Consider the following 17,252-nt stretch of genomic DNA (forward strand, 5'->3'; position numbering starts at 1 on the left):
CAGAGTTTAAATGTCTAGCCTACAGAGTTTAAATATCTAGCCTACAGAGTTTAAATATCTAGCCTACAGAGCTTAAATGTCTAGCTTACAGAGTTTAAATATCTAGCCTACAGAGTTTAGATATCTAGCCTACAGAGTTTAAATATCTAGCCTACAGAGTTTAGATATCTAGCCTACAGTTTAAATATCTAGCCTACAGAGTTTAAATATCTAGCCTACAGAGCTTAAATGTATACCCTACAGAGTGAACAGAGAAGAAGTGATGATGAACTCAATCACTAACAGAGTTCAAGATATTTCCTAATTCCAAAAAATGAAACCAAGAAAAAAAGTATGACCTTGTTGTTCATCTGCACCAACCAAACATTCAGTCTGCAAAGTTTCATTAAAATCTTTTAAGTTGTGCAGAAGGCAAAGAGATGACAAGTTTTGTCACAGACAGACAGATGGGACAAATAGGGCAGTGACAATATCCTCACTTTGCTAAAGTGTGGATATAAAAAAATAAATTTGTGATAATGGAAATGAGAGAACACCTACTGATCACATGAACCATGGTTATGTGATCACTTAAGCCTGCTGCTGATGATTGTGGTAAAGCAAGGATTGCATAGGTCAAAAGAGCATCAAAGCCAATGAGCTATAAATGACATCTTATAGTAACTTTTTGAAGATTAAATAAATGAAGTTTCCCTTCAATATGTATTAGGTATAACATGGTAATTTTCTGAATTTCTTGGTCTTTCAACATTCATCAAGTGTGAACAGTAGACCATGACAAAATGCACTGAAAAATCAGGGTCTATGCTGTCTGAAATCACACATAGTCGGTGGGTTGGTTGGTTTTTATAAGAATTTCAATAAATTATTGATTATGTCATGCTAAGGGAATGGGTGCTAAGTGCTCTTCTCAAAGACATACTGAGACAGCTGAGCCAGGCTGGGATTGGTGGGTATCAGACGCACAACCTTTATATTATGAGTCAATTGCCCTACTACCTGAGCTATCATGACTCCCTACAACACTGATCTCAAACTCATGTCACACAATGAGATGGCAAGACTGGGTCTATGCTGTTTTTATATCAAGATACATCATACAACACTGATCTCAATCTCATGTCACACAATGAGACGGCAAGACTGGGTCTATGCTGTTTTTATATCATGATACATCATACAACACTGATCTCAATCTCATGTCACACAATGAGATGGCAAGACTGGGTCTATGCTGTTTTTATATCAGGATACATCATACAATACTGATCTTAATCTTCTGTCACATACTGACATAGCAAGACTGGGTCTAAACTGTGTTTTTATCAGTATACATCCTACAAGGATAATAAAATAATTTATGTCAAACTGACCCTGACTAACAGCAGATGCATATGTGTCTGTATGAAAGACCCGACTTGCATCAGGAGGCTGCATCGTCACTTCTTTTGTCTGAATCAAAATAAGTTCAGGCTGAAAAAATAAGAAATATTTTTTGTTATTTTATGTCCTATATAAATTTCCTAAATTCTTAAATATACACTATAAATCACATAACTGTGCAAATTCTGTATGAAAATTCAATTTAATATTAATAGCAAACACAACTAAAAAGCATATTATTAATTTATGTTCAGAACATGCTGAATTTGCAAGATTTTTGACAACTGAATGATGTAGCAATTTTATAAGTTACAGTAATTTTATAGTCATATCAAGGTTGTTTTGAAAATGATTCTCAACTGTAAGCATATCAATTGTATTTACATAAAATACATGCATGTCAATTAAGTTTCTATCAATCACATGCATATAAATTAGGTTTACATTAATTACATTCATTTCCAATAGATGCATATTAATTATGTTTACATCAAATGCATTAACATCAATTACCTGCAATATCATATAAGTCTATATCAGTTACATTCATAACAGCTTTTTATGCATGTCAATGTCAAAAGAGCATACAGTACACAGACATGTAGAGTACTAGCAAAATGGACAGGGTGCTGGAATTACACTCATAATTGCTAGGACTTTGAAAAATTAATCCAGAACAATTATCCAATTTCCAACAAAACTGCATATAAAGCAATCCTTCTAATATGAGGCCCCTCTAGAAAAAGCCATCTTTTTATTGTGAGACCCCTCTAGGAAAAGCCATCTTTGTATTGTGAGACCCCTCTAGGAAAAGCCATCTTTGTATTGTGAGACCCCTCTAGAAAAAGCCATCGTTTCATTATGAGGCCAATCTAGGAAAAGCCATCTTTGTATTGTGAGACCCCTCTAGAAAAAGCCATCTTTTCATTATGAGGCCAATCTAGGAAAAGCCATCTTTTTATTGTGAGACCCCTCTAGAAAAAGCCATCTTTTCATTATCAGATCCTTCTTGTAAAAGCCATCTTTTTAGTATGAGGCCTCTCTTGTAAAAACCATCTTTTTACAATAAGGACCCTCAAGAAAAAGCCATCTTCATATTATCAGGTCCCGCTAGAAAAAGCCATCTTTTTACTATGAGGGTCCTCCAGAAAAAGAAATCTATTTATTATTAGGCCCCTCTAGAAAAAGGCCATCTATTTATTATGAGGCCCCTCTAGAAAAAGCCATCTTTTTATTATGAGGGCCCTCTAGAAAAGCCATCTTTTTATTATAAGGGCCCTCTAGAAAAGCGATCTATTTATTATGAGGCCCTCAAGAAAAAGAAATCTATTTATTATTAGGCCCCTCTAGAAAAAGGCAATCTATTTATTATGAGGCCCCTCTAGAAAAAGCAATCTTTTAATTATGAGGCCCCTCTAGAAAAAGCAATCTTTTAATTATGAGGGCCCTTTAGAAAAGCGATCTATTTATTATGAGGCCCCTCTAGAAAAAGCGACCTATTTATTATGAGGCCCCTCTAGAAAAAAGCAATCTTTATATTATCAGGGTCATCTAAAAAGAAATCTATTATGAGGCCCCACTAGAAAAAAACATCTTTTTATTATGAGGCCCCTCTGGAAAAGAGCCATTATTTTATTCTGAGGCCCTTTTAGAAAAAACATCTTTTTATTATAAGGGCCCCTAAGAAGAAAAAACATCTTTTTATTATATAGCCCCTCTAAAAAAGCTATCTTTTTATTATGAAGGCCTACTATAAAAAAAGATATATTTATTATGAGGCCCCTCTAGAAAAAAGGCCATCTTTTTATTATAAGGGCCCTCTAGAAAAAGAAATTTATTTATTATTAGGTCCCTCTAAAAAAAGCCATCTTTTAATTATGAGAGCCCTCTAAAAAGCTATCTTTTTATTATGAAGGCCTACTAGAAAAAACGACATATTTATTATGAGGCCCCTCTAGAAAAAAAAGCCATCCTTTTATTACAAGGTCCCTCTAGAAAAAGCAATTTTTTATTATAAAGCCCCTCTAGAAAAAAGCCATCTATTTAAAATGGGATTCCTCATGCTACTATATTACTATCCTTGTCTTCCCCTCATGAGAGATAACCTCTCTTTTGTGGCTGCCTTGTCTTTGAAAAGTAGAAGGCCTCATAAATGACAGAACACTGTATTGATCTTAAAAGCAATATATTAAACAATACTGTTAATCTCCAGATTATCTATCAGCAAACATCAAATTTCATTCTGTAAGATCTTGGTACTGTATTTGCAGCCATTTTCCACCCAAAAAGTTTTAAAGAGATGATGTCAGTTACCAAAATTGGAGAACAAACTATTATTGTTGTTTTTTGAGCCCAGTAAGTTTACCTACATGTGCTTCCCTCACATTCTTGATGAACTGCCAAACTTTCGACTGTGAGTCATCATCATGGAAAAAGACTATCAAACAAGACTGTAAGAAATAATAAACTTGTATTAAAGTATCCAGAAAATTTGGTCTAACGGAAATAGCTCCTTTATTATCAACATTTACCAATTAAAAAATCCACTGTTGTTAAGTAGAATGCTTTGTTTACACAGAATTTTTACAAACTTTATTTCTGATACTCGCCAATACAACATTCCAATAAATGACTTATCTGTATGATTATCTTTTTACTTATTTGAATTAATATGCACAATACATTGGCAAAATCTTCATTCTCAATAAAAATTCAAGACTTGAATTTCATAGTCACAAATTGTTTATTATGGGTCATTTTATGATAACATTTGTCAAGGAACAGAGAAGATCCATTTGAAGAACATCTTGAAAAAAATCTGGATAATCTTGCCATTACCTCATCTGAAATTTTTCTCCTAGTGCCATGTGTAAGTGGAACGACACTTTTGCTGGTCATGTGATCGATATCAACATTTTTAAAAAGCTCACTGGTTGGGTCAGGGACATAGTCTTCCACCTTGGCATCCTACAGCAAGTCAAACAAAAAGCCATTATATTAAACTGCATATTGGTAGAACCAAAATAAGGGATTTATTATGTTCGGATGTGAACTACTGTATTTTCCAAGAGAAATGAGTTGATAATTCATTGCAGTGGAATATCACAAATATTTTTTTTCTGTCCTCAATGATAACATGATGACCATGAAACTAGAGCAAAGTTTAGATGTTAGCTTGGTGTAATTTTAAGTATGACTGTCTTTCAAGCAACCAAACCAAGTTTGAATCCCACAATGTGCACATACCTTTTTCTCCCTTCAATTTTTGTTCATGTGCTGATTTACTTGTGACTTTAACACTTGTGAAATATGAGTTATTCACCAACTTAATGAAATATATCCATTATTGACTAATTTCAAGCAAATAGCCTCCATACATTCCACCTCCTACTAAACATCAAACATTTAAGACGAAATAAATAATTATGTGGATTATTTTATAATTTGGATGTAAATCAACACGTATTTACATCCAGAAAGCATTAAATCTGATTTCATTATAAGTAGTTTTGGTAATTTACAAAACACACATTTCAACTGCACTAGATGCAAGTCATTCCTAGGGAAAATTCCAGTCAAATTGTCACAAGTCTGTTTTTGTAAGAATGTTCTGAACTAAAAAGTTATGTCAGCATGTTATTTACAACTTATAATCATGGACAAAAGTTAGTCATATAAATATCCTGTTAACAAAACAACTTTTATCTTAAAGTACAATCTACAATCAAAGACAAAAGTTAAGCACATGATGTATGTATGTATGTATGTATGTATGTATGTATGTATGAACACAGCTGAACAGGATATCAGCACAATCCTGGCTACCAGGTATATAGTGTAGGGAAGAGACACCCGCCTCCAGCCAAAAGAAAATATGCATCATGATATCATGATACAAAAGAAAAACAGGAAAGACATTGCAAAAAATTACACAAAAGGCACACAAATCAAAGACAACAAAGAGTAAAATGCAGACAATACAAGATCAAGATTTTTCTGTATAAACTACAATCTTTTAAAAATGCTAAGACCTTCTTCGTTGGAACATCATCACAGTATGTATCAGACAGCAATCAGGTTTCCTCCATTAGTGACCTCCTATGACATGCAGAAAGGTGCACTGGGCCTATTCAACATGTATAAGAGTGTAATGAACTATTTTACATTAAGAAGGGTGCAAAAGGCCTATTCTGCAAGTAGAAGGGTGCAATGGGCCTCTTCAACATGAAGAAGGGTATAATGGGACTATTCTATATGTTTCTATATTTAGAAAAGGGACATGGACCTATTCTACATGTAGATGGGTGTAATGGGCCTATTCTACACATAGAAAGGTGTAATTAGTCTATTCTACATGCAGATGTAAAGAGCCTATTCCACACGCAGAAGGGTGTAATGAGTCTATTCTACATGCAGAAGAGTGTAAAGAGCCTATTCTACAAGTAGAAGGGTGTAAAGAGCCTATTCTACATGCAGTAGAGTGTAAAGAGCCTATTCTACAAGTAGAAGGTGTCAATGAGTCTATTCTACAAGCAGAAGAGTGTAAAGAGCCTATTCTACATGCAGAAGAGTGTCAATGAGTCTATTCTACATATAGAAGGGTGTAAAGAGCCTATTCTACATGCAGTAGAGTGTAAAGAACCTATTTTACATGTAGAAGGGTGTCAATGAGTCTATTATACATGCAGAAGAGTGTAAAGAGCCTATTCTACATGTAGAAGGGTGTCAATGAGTCTATTATACATGCAGAAGAGTGTAAAGAGCCTGTTCTACATGTAGTAGGGTGTCAATGAGTTTCTTCTATATCTCCAAACTGAGGTTTCATAAAGATATCTTAAACAGTTTTGTTGTTTTTGATGAATAATCAAATGAAATATGTAAAAAATATTAAAACTGAAAATGTGTAAATAGCAAATAGCATACATGGACCACTTGCCCAATATCTGTACCAAATTTCATGGCTATAGTTTTTGATTCAGCAAAAGTTATAAAATTTGTTATATTTTCTTTGTTAAAAAAACATAATTCTCAGTAAACAATAACTAACCAATATATGATGAAATACTGATCAATTAAAAAGTCAGCAATGTCCATTGGTGGCAAAACTTGAATAAATATATGCCAATTAAATAAGTCTTGTTATGTGAAATTCATGTTTCAGTTTTAAATTTTTAAAAATGGTTCCTTTGTAATCTTCATAAATTTGATATGCCCTCTTGTATTAAAGTGAGAAAAGTGTCAATTGACCATCTATGTGATGCCCAGGAACAATTCCATAAGTACCTAATTAATACCAAATGTATTTTGATCTATGACTTGTGTAAGTGTTGGCTGCATTGTCGACCTGCATGCTATTATCACATCAGTTTTTGTGTCAAATCAAGTAAAGGGGGTAGAATAAATATGTTTAAATCATGCAAATTCTACCTGCATAAGAGCCATTGGTCATAGTAGAGTGTTAAGTCAGCTCTTCTCAGCTGACTAAACAAACAGTGTAAACACTGCAAGTACATGTAACATAATTAAACTAACCCTAACATACTCATATGTGTGTGTGTGATTTGGATTTTTAACATAGCTTTAACAATTTTCAGTCATATTGCTATGATGTATGCAGTGTGGCAGATTTTAGTGATGTCTAGCACTGGGGCATCATGTCGCAGACATGTAGCATGATGTCCCACCCAGTCACATTATCCTGACACCAGGCCGCCCAGTCCTAACACTAACCTCATAATGCTGAGTGCCAAGTGAGGAAGCTGTTAGTACCATTTTTGTAAGTTTTTGGTATGACTCAGCCGGGGATCGAACTCACGACCAAGGAGGACGCTCTAACCACTAGGCCACTGGAGCGGTCATACTCATATGTTAAAGTGATTAGAGATACCAAAGGCACCAATCATAAAGTGTATAAGCTGCATAAGAAACTTAGTTACAAAGATAAGGTTAATTATGGTGAAGTGAGTTGTAAAGTTTACACTGAACTTAAAATTCTCAAATTGACACTCAGAGGTTTGGTTCAAAGGTAAGCAGAAATTTTGCTGTAATTGCAAAGAAATCACATTGTCATTAATTTATTAGAATAAGAATTTAAAAAAAAAACTGAGTTTCAGCATTTTGTTTCTCTACATAAATGTCACTTCTTTTTTAAATAAAGAATCTTGCTTTATTCTTAATCTACAGTCACACTAGAATGTATCCACATTTACACACAAAAGCAGTGACATAATAAACAATGTTTGTACTGATGAACACATGTGCTAAAACCACTTGGAGAAAGGTTTAAAAAAAGCACTTTTAGAGATTGGATATACTGAAAATAAAGCTATTTTTTATAAAAAGATGAAAAACTTCGTTAGAAAAAAGCTCTTTTTTGACAATTATTCTCAAGATGACTATTAAACAAGTATTCAACCATTTAACCCAACCCCTAACCCCATCCTCACGTCTCACTGATGATGTCCATCTCTCATGTATGTAGTGGACTGTATCAGTGTATCCCTTTGTATGTGCGCATTCCAGGGCACCAGGTTTTAAAGGAATACCTTCAGCAGTTTGAGTGCTATGTTCTGAAGGAAAAAAAATCATGGGGAGACAGAAGAATGCATTAGAGTGATAAATATGTTAATTTTAAACAAAGAATTTCCAGGAATTTAAGTAAGTAGCTTAGGAGAAGTAGAAATAACAAACTTGAGAGAACAGTTGGAGAGATGGCAGACAATGGATGAATGACCATCCCATCAGCTCCTCTGGTCTATGACCAGTAGAACTTAAAATAGGCTAATAAGTAGGTGAGGCATTCTCCATTTTCCCAGGGTCAAAAGCTTAAATGTATTGGGTAGAGAGATTTTAATTTCATGATAAAAACATGCTGCTTAAGGGCAAATACCTCTGGTAACAATGAGTAGTGAACCTCTGTTGGATCCTGTGAGAAGTCATGTATGTTACTCCAGGTATTGTTGAACACACTAAGACCAGCTTGTTTAAACTGATCTGAAATACAAAGAATTAATATTAACAAAAAGAGCAACATTTTTGTCAAAATCTACGGACAACAGGATACAGAAAAAAAGGAAATCATCAAAGTCGGGGTAGGAGAAATGACAGCTGGTTAATCTCTTTAACTGAAAAACTGGGCATGATCTTATCTATATCTTTATTACTTCAGGTACATAAATATTTGAATAACTTCTAGCTACACCTCATACCATTTATCACTGTCAAGAAGTTTGTATGATATCCAAATGGGGACAGAGTGTGGAAAATAAAGCTGCAGGCCTTAAATAAATCAAAAAGGTGCATAGAAGTAAACAAAAATTCCCTTGCTGACAATATACAGACCACTAAAGAGTAAAATATCAGAGTCTCTCAAACCATAAAATAAGGTCACAGAGATCTAATGTGTTATTCTCCTTAAGCTGCATCCATATACCAATTTTCATAAGTGTTGGTGCAATGGGTCCAATATACTGACGTTGTAATGAAGAGATAGCTGAACATACAAAGGTCAATAATGCATGAAACTTAGGTTACAGTGAACCAGTTTTGAAATTACTTTATTACCACATGCTGAGTTTCATGAGTTAAAGTTATAGGCTGAAATAAATAGATACCTAAAAATACAAAAATCACTCAATAGTGAAAATGAGTAACAATGACCTCACTTTTGTATGGAAAGATTACTCACCTTTATTCACATCCATACTGAAATTTTCATTAGCATCAGTGAAATATGCTTAAGATACTGGTGATGTAATGAAAAGACACTTGAAGAACTCAAATTCACTCAAACAGAAATAAATGGTCACAACGACCTAGTGTTGATATTACTTTTGTTACGATGCATTCACATACACATTTTCATGAGAAATGGCAAAACTGGATCCAAGATATTGAGGATGCAATGAATAATTTGCTGAAAATTCAAAAGTATGAAAATTTGGTCACAATGATCTAGTTTTGGCATGTTAAGTTACATTCTTGGAAATGCCATCACAAGGCAATTTTGATTTATTTGTAGTTGTTGTTGTTGAGGGTTAACACCATTTTTCATCGCATGATAGACAATACATGGCAACCAGTGTAAATGGTGGAGAAAGACCCATGTAAAGCTACTGGCAAGCATTCTCATACCCATACTCACAGAATCTGAGGCTTGAACCTGTGAGACAGCTGTGATCGGTAAAGGTGAGCACTTTAGATATCTTGGCCATCCAGGGACCTCACGTATCAGTAAAATAGGGTCCAAGATGTTGAGTATGTTAATAAACTGAAAACTTAAAATACAAAGATCACTCAAGCATAAAAACTGAGTTACACTGACCTAGGTTTTAGTATGTTTGAGCTACTTTTATCAAGATGTATCTAATTGTCAATTTTCATGTGTAGGTAAAATTTCATCCATATTATTGAGGGTGTAATGAATGAATAGCTAACAACATAAAAGTGACTCAAGCATGAAATTAGGTCAAACTGACCTTGTATTGGTTTGATGGATCCACATACCAACGAACAGCATAAAATGCAAAAATCACTCAAACAGTGACCTAGTTTTTGGTATGGTTGAGTTACTTTTGCTGAAATGTTATTATGTACCAATTTTCATCAATGTAGATGAAGTATGGTCCACGATATTGGGATGTAATAAACAAACAGACGAAAACACTTAAGTCACATAAGTGTGCAAATTAAGTAACAATGACAAAGTTTTTGTATCACTGAGTTATCGATACTTCTGTCCAGAGGTATCTACATACCAAACATGACTGCAGATAAAGTAGAGTCCAAAATATTGAGGGTATAACAAATGAATCGCTGAAAGTCACTCAAACATGTAAATTAGTCGACATTAACTTATTCTTGATGTGGTTGAATAACTTTACAATATTTTATAAGTGTAGATGAAATAGAGTGCAATATAGTGAGGGTGTAATGAAAATTCCACTGAAAAATACAAAAGCCTTTTAAGTGAGCAAATTAGGTCAGCAAGACCTATTTTGGTATAGCTAAGTTACACTATCTCAGATACATCCACATGCCAATTTGTACAATGGTAGGATATGATATATTGAGGGGGCAATAAAATATTTAGAGGGTAATGAACAAATTAACTAATTCATGAACAAATGGGCAAAATACTTTATTCACTTCCATCTTAATTGGTGGGAGGACACTTAAACTGATTCTAACTTTAACTCTCCAGTAAACAGAATTAACCTAGTTTGATACTTATGATTATTTGGAATAAACAAATAATTATTTTTTTAATTAAAAAAATGGACAGTTAACTAAAAATATAAATACTTTTGACCACAGCATTATTTTTTTCTTTGTGCTAAGAATGCACACCTGTGCCAGTGCAACATAAGCTGCTATCTATACTGTACAACAAAAGCTGCCATCTATAATGCACACCTATGTCAGTGCAACATAAGCTGCTATCTATACTGCTCACCTGTGCCAGTGCAACATAAGCTGCTATCTATTCTGTACACCTGTGCCAGTGCAACAAAAGCTGCCATCTATAATGCACACCTGTGCCAGTGCAACATAAGGTGCTATCTATACTGCACACCTGTGCCAGTGCAACATAAGCTGCTATCTATACTGTACACCTGTGCCAGTGCAACAAAAGCTGCCATCTATAATGCACACCTATGCCAGTGCAACATAAGCTGCTATCTATACTGCTCACCTGTGCCAGTGCAACATAAGGTGCTATCTATACTGCACACCTGTGCCAGTGCAACATAAGCTGCTATCTATACTGTACACCTGTGCCAGTGCAACAAAAGCTGCCATCTATAATGCACATCTATGCCAGTGCAACATAAGCTGCTATCTATACTGCTCACCTGTGCCAGTGCAACATAAGCTGCTATCTATTCTGTACACCTGTGCCAGTGCAACAAAAGCTGCCATCTATAATGCACACCTGTGCCAGTGCAACATAAGGTGCTATCTATACTGCACACCTGTGCCAGTGCAACATAAGCTGCTATCTATACTGTACACCTGTGCCAGTGCAACAAAAGCTGCCATCTATAATGCACACCTGTGCCAGTGCAACATAAGGTGCTATCTATACTGCACACCTGTGCCGGTGCAACATAAGCTGCTATCTATACTGCACACCTGTGCCAATGCAACATAAGCTGCTATCTATACTGTACACCTGTGCCAGTGCAACAAAAGCTGCCATCTATAATGCACACCTGTGCCAGTGCAACATAAGCTGCTATCTATAATGCACACCTATGCCAGTGAAACATAAGCTGCCATCTAAATTTTGTATTAAATGCATCTGGTTATTCAAATATAATCCAAATCTGATAATATGAAATTCAGATGACCAAAAAAGATGTGGTTGCATTAACCAAGTTTTTTGATCAATGAGTTTTGTTGTTTCTTAGTGACGGTAAGAGAAAACAATACAAACATACAATATTAATTTTAAAAAAATAAAGATACACCTCTCCCTCAATAACTGCTGGTCAATAGGGTCCATAAACATCAAATACAGCAGAAGCGAGGTAATGAGATAGGGTGCAAAACAAATTTTGAGTTTATTCTGAAATGGGAGGGGAAGGGTGAAAGGTGCTATCGATAATCGCTTATGCATGTGAATTAAATCTCCTTTGTCTGATACAAATATCTGTATCCTTGATTTTAACATTACTGGATGTTATTTATTAATTAGTCAAATAAAGTTAATAAACTGATGAAAAACTTTTAGTACCAATGAAGCTGACATGCATGATGCATGAACTGCCTCCTTTCCAGTATCAAGCTATGTGTATCCATAAAAAATAATGACAAATGAACCAAAGCTTCAAGCTAGAATTACATTAATTAATCATCTGATCCAAACGCACTACTTAATTCTTCAAGGTATTTATCTTAAATGGTATGATATAATTAAGAGTATGTGATGATCATGACTCAGCAATACATCATGTTGTTAATAAACACAGTTGGTAGTTGCACTGTCATGGAATACTATGACTGTATCTTTTAAATAATACAGAAAAGATCAAGAATTTTTTATACATTTTATTTGAACTTACAAGTAGAAGTGCAATCACATATTAGCCTAAGGCAGAGGTCTACAAGAAAATAGGATAACACGTTATTATGATGTTAACATCTTTCATGTACTGTAATGAGTTGAAACAACTAATCTGTTACAGAGCTTATGAGTGTATCAATGGACCGTGACTGTTACAGAGCTTATGAGTGTATCAATGGACCATGACTGTTACAGAGCTTATGAGTGTATCAATGGACTGTGACTGTGACTGTTACAGAGCTTATGAGTGTATCAATGGACCGTGACTGTTACAGAGCTTATGAGTATATCAATGGACCATGACTGTTACAGAGCTTATGAGTGTATCAATGGACCATGACTGTTACAGAGCTTATGAGTGTATCAATGGACCATGACTGTTACAGAGCTTATGAGTGTATCAATGGACCGTGACTGTTACAGAGCTTATGAGTGTATCAATGGACTGTGAACAGTAGTCAAAATACAGCCATCTCAGCCATTGAGGAAGCATTTAATAAGGATGTCAATGAGTTGCTTGAGGAAATCACTGTGACAGTCAATTGACTCTTCACATTTAAAAAGATAAAGGCATATAATATTTATGATTACAATGAAACCCATTTTAAAGATTAAAAACATAAATTTAGTATTTAATTTTTCCCATACAGTGACACCACCAGTTATCATTTACTTACAAATGATCAATATTTCTTCATATATTGTATGATTTATTAGAAAATATTTCTATTAAAAAAAATAATACAAAATATGTTGTTAAAATTTGCCAAACTTTCACATTCTAACCGACATTTTAGACAATATAACAAGTAATATATCAGGTTTTTATTTACTGCATGATTTTAATATTAATCAAAATAGATGCCTCTTTTTTTTAAACATGATCTTTAAAAATAAATTGGGATCCACCCCATCTCCAGATGATAAGTTTGTTTAAGAGTTACCTGGTGTTACAACTCTGTGGTCATAAACTAATAACAGAAAAAAGAAACACCAAGTTTTGTAAAACTTAACAAATAATCTAATTATCAAAGTTATAAATGAAAATGTGAGCAGAACTTACAGTATTATGAACTGAATCCAAAAGAATGCCAACTTATGTAAAAATTTCAGAACCAGAAATGCAGTGGTTCATCAATACAAGTTATATTGTCAAAATGGCGCTGTCCAGAACACATTTGAATATTTCACAATAGTTCCAGAATAATTTCATAGTCAAAAAGGACTTTTTATTTCCACTGAATAATCCTAACAAATGTTTTTCCTCTCAAATAATATTTATCAAGAAATAAGAATAAAAAAAACTGTCCAATCAAAGCTCCTTATAAACAGGCCAAAACACACATATTATCAATACTACCTATGTAACTGATTGCAAATTTCCAACATTGTAGAGGAACTCACATGATTCAACTAACCAGTGGGAGTTTAACTAAATCCTTCTAAGATACCACCTGACTAATGAGAATAGAGCAGAATCTTGTAAACATATTAACTATAAATTTTATTATTAGTAACTGTCAATATAAACATAAGCATCTATTTAAAGATCCAATGTAATTTTATGCTCTTACTATTCCTAAAACAGACCCTAGTCACAGAGGCAAAATCTACCTAAAAATAATCACTACAATCTACAGCCACGAATAAAAATTACAAAATTAGATAAAATCGTGTACCAGGAGTTAAAAAATATAGATATACATAACACCTAGGCATGCTAAAATGAGAGCTGTAACTGGACAATGTGTTCTGACATCAATGAGTGTACCTTGCAATGAGTTTACTGTGCATGATCAAAATTGAGATGAAACTATTGAATTTGATTTAACGCTATAAAACTTCAATTAAATGTGATGAAGAAAGACTTTTACTATAAAGCAGGCTAAACAACAAAAATACATTTATTAAACGAGTACATGTAGATATTATCATATGCTGTTTGTTGTCATTTCCAAAGTTTGCACACATACACACAGTCTCTTGTCATTTCCATAGTGTATACATATATACTTTGTCTACTGTCATTTCCATATTGTACACACACATACTTTTCTACTGTCATTCTCAGTGCACACACACATAAGCTGTCTATTGTTATTTCCACAGTGTACACACATATACTTTGTCTATTGTCATTTCCATATTGTACACACATATACTTTGTCTAATGTCATTCCAAGTGCACACACACATAAGCTGTTTATTGTCACTTCCACAGTGTACACACATATACTTTGTCTATTGTCATTTCCACAGTGTACACTCATATACTTTGTCTATTGTCATGTCCATAATGTACACACATATACACTGAAATTATCTGCATTGGCTGCTTCATATTTTTCACAGAATCAACCACATCATATTTAAAACCTGCAGCTATTCCTTTCACTTTTTATATTTGGGGTCTCCATACTGAATGAGATAACTGAAACAAAGATATCCTTCTTTACTTTATGAAATAAAGCACCTTACATTTATTTATTGAACAATGATATGCTTGTTGCTTTTAGCGAAGGAGAGTTATAGGTCAAATTGTTGTGACATATTTACAATCAATGCTCACATTTGTCATATACTTAGTAATCAGCAGATTAGAAAGTCTTGTAATCTTCTGATGGTTTTTACTGCCAAGTGATTTGCACTAACAGATGAAAACTATGAATACATATAAAAGAAGATTCCAATGGAAAATTATTTAGTTCATACTAACCAGGATGTTTAATGAACCAAACTAATACTAAGTGTACAACCAAGCTCATATTACGTGTTCAATCTCATATTAAGTGTACACCAAGCTCATATTAAGTGTACAGCCAAGTTCATATTAAGTGTACAATCAATCTCATATTAAGTGTACACCAAGCTCATACTAAGTGTACAATCAATCTCATATTAAGTGTACAGCCAAGCTCATATTAAGTTTACAATCAGTCTCATATTAAGTGTACACCAAGCTCATATTAAGTGTACAATCAATCTCATATTAAGTGTACAGCCAAGCTCATATTAAATTTACAATCAATCTCATATTAAGTGTACACCAAGCTCATATTAAGTGTACAATCAATCTCATATTAAGTGTACACCAAGCTCACATTAAGTGTACAGCCAAGCTCATATTGTTTACAATCAATCTCATTAAGTGTACACCAAGCTCATATTAAGTGTACAGCCAAGCTCATATTAAGTTTACAATCCATCTCATATTAAGTGTACACCAAGCTCATATTAAGTATACACTCAATCTCATATTAAGTGTACACCAAGCTCATATTAAGTGTACAGCCAAGCTCATATTAAATTTAAAATCAATCTCATTAAGTGTACACCAAGCTCATATTAAGTGTACAGCCAAGCTCATATTAAGTGTACAATCAATCTCATATTAAGTGTACACCACGCACGCTCATATTAAGTGTACAGCCAAGCTCCAAGCTCATATTAAGTGTACAGCAAAGTTCATATTAAGTGTACAGCAAAGTTCATATTAAGTGTGCAGCAAAGTTCATATTAAGTGTACAGCAAAGCTCATATTAAATAAGTTTATCTGTATTGGGTTACCTTCTAGTTCTGGATAGTAATACTGGTAGCAGGCAAACTTCATACCAGAGGAAGCTTCTATAATGGGTTGTGTACCACAACACAAAAATACATCAATCTTCTGACAGTCTCTGGTTCTGAACTGCTGACATGCCAAAACAAATCTACATTGTTTGCAGTCACGAATAAATATGCTGCAAAACAGAAAAATATGAATGAACTGTAAACTGGTGAAATATAGGTCACTGAGACATAAATATGATTCACTGCTCATATTTTGCCCATTACTATCTAGACCCTGATTGCACTCTTTAAATAAATTTAATAACTAAAATTACTCGGGGTGGATGAGAAATTTAATAACTAAAATTACTCGGGGCAGGCAAGAGATTTAACAACTAAAATTGCTCAGGGCTGATGAGAGATTTAACAACTAAAATTACTCAGGGCAGGTGAGAGATTTAATAACTAAAATTACTCAGGGCAGGCGAGAGATTTAATAATTAAAATTACTCAAGGCAAGCAAGCAATTTAATGACTAAAATAACTTGGGCAAGCAAGAGATTTAACAACTAAAATTACTCGGGGCAGATGAGAAATCTAATAACTAAAATTACTCATGGCAATCAAGCAATTTAATAACTAAAATAGCTTGGGCATGCAAGAGATTTAACAACTAAAATTACTCACAACAGGAGAGAAATTAAATAACTAAAATTACTCAGGGCAGGTGAGAGATTTAATAACTAAAATTACTCAGGGCAGGCAAGAGATTCAATAACTAAAATGACTCAATGCAGATGAGAGATTTAATAACTAAAATTACTCAAGGCATGTAAGCAATTTAATAACTAAAATAGCTTGGGCTGGCAAGAGATTTAACAACAAAAATTACTCAGGGCTGATGAGAAATTTAATAACTAAAATTTCTCAGGGCAGGCAAGAGATTTAACAACTAAAATTACTCAGGGCAGGTGAGAGATTTAACAACTAAAATTACTCAGGGCAGGTGAGAGATTTAATAACTAAAATTACTCAGGGCAGGTGAGAGATTTAATAATTAAAATTACTCAAGGCAAGCAAGCAATTTAATGACTAAAATAACTTGGGCAAGCAAGAGATTTAACAACTAAAATTACTCGGGGCAGATGAGAAATCTAATAACTAAAATTACTCATGGCAATCAAGCAATTTAATAACTAAAATAGCTTGGGCATGCAAGAGATTTAACAACTAAAATTACTCACAACAGGAG

At 33.9% G+C, this 17,252-nt stretch overlaps 1 protein-coding gene across 1 annotated transcript in view; it reads right to left on the bottom strand.

Moving 5' to 3' along the window:
* The window catches only part of LOC149787792 (protein XRP2-like), a 60,466-nt gene that overhangs the window by 13,196 nt on the left and 30,018 nt on the right, over positions 1–17,252 (bottom strand). Inside the window, exons 4-8 of the mRNA XM_089973995.1 lie at positions 16,019–16,191; positions 8,273–8,376; positions 4,222–4,350; positions 3,753–3,833; positions 1,374–1,473 (exon numbers count right to left, since the gene is read on the bottom strand). Of these exons, the coding sequence (XP_089830121.1) occupies positions 1,374–1,473; positions 3,753–3,833; positions 4,222–4,350; positions 8,273–8,376; positions 16,019–16,191 (587 nt within the window). The remainder of the gene's footprint in view (positions 1–1,373; positions 1,474–3,752; positions 3,834–4,221; positions 4,351–8,272; positions 8,377–16,018; positions 16,192–17,252) is intronic.

This window comes from Sinohyriopsis cumingii, chromosome 11 (genome assembly GCF_028554795.1).
Source record: "Sinohyriopsis cumingii isolate HCF-2022 chromosome 11, ASM2855479v2, whole genome shotgun sequence".
Taxonomy (NCBI): domain Eukaryota; kingdom Metazoa; phylum Mollusca; class Bivalvia; order Unionida; family Unionidae; genus Sinohyriopsis; species Sinohyriopsis cumingii.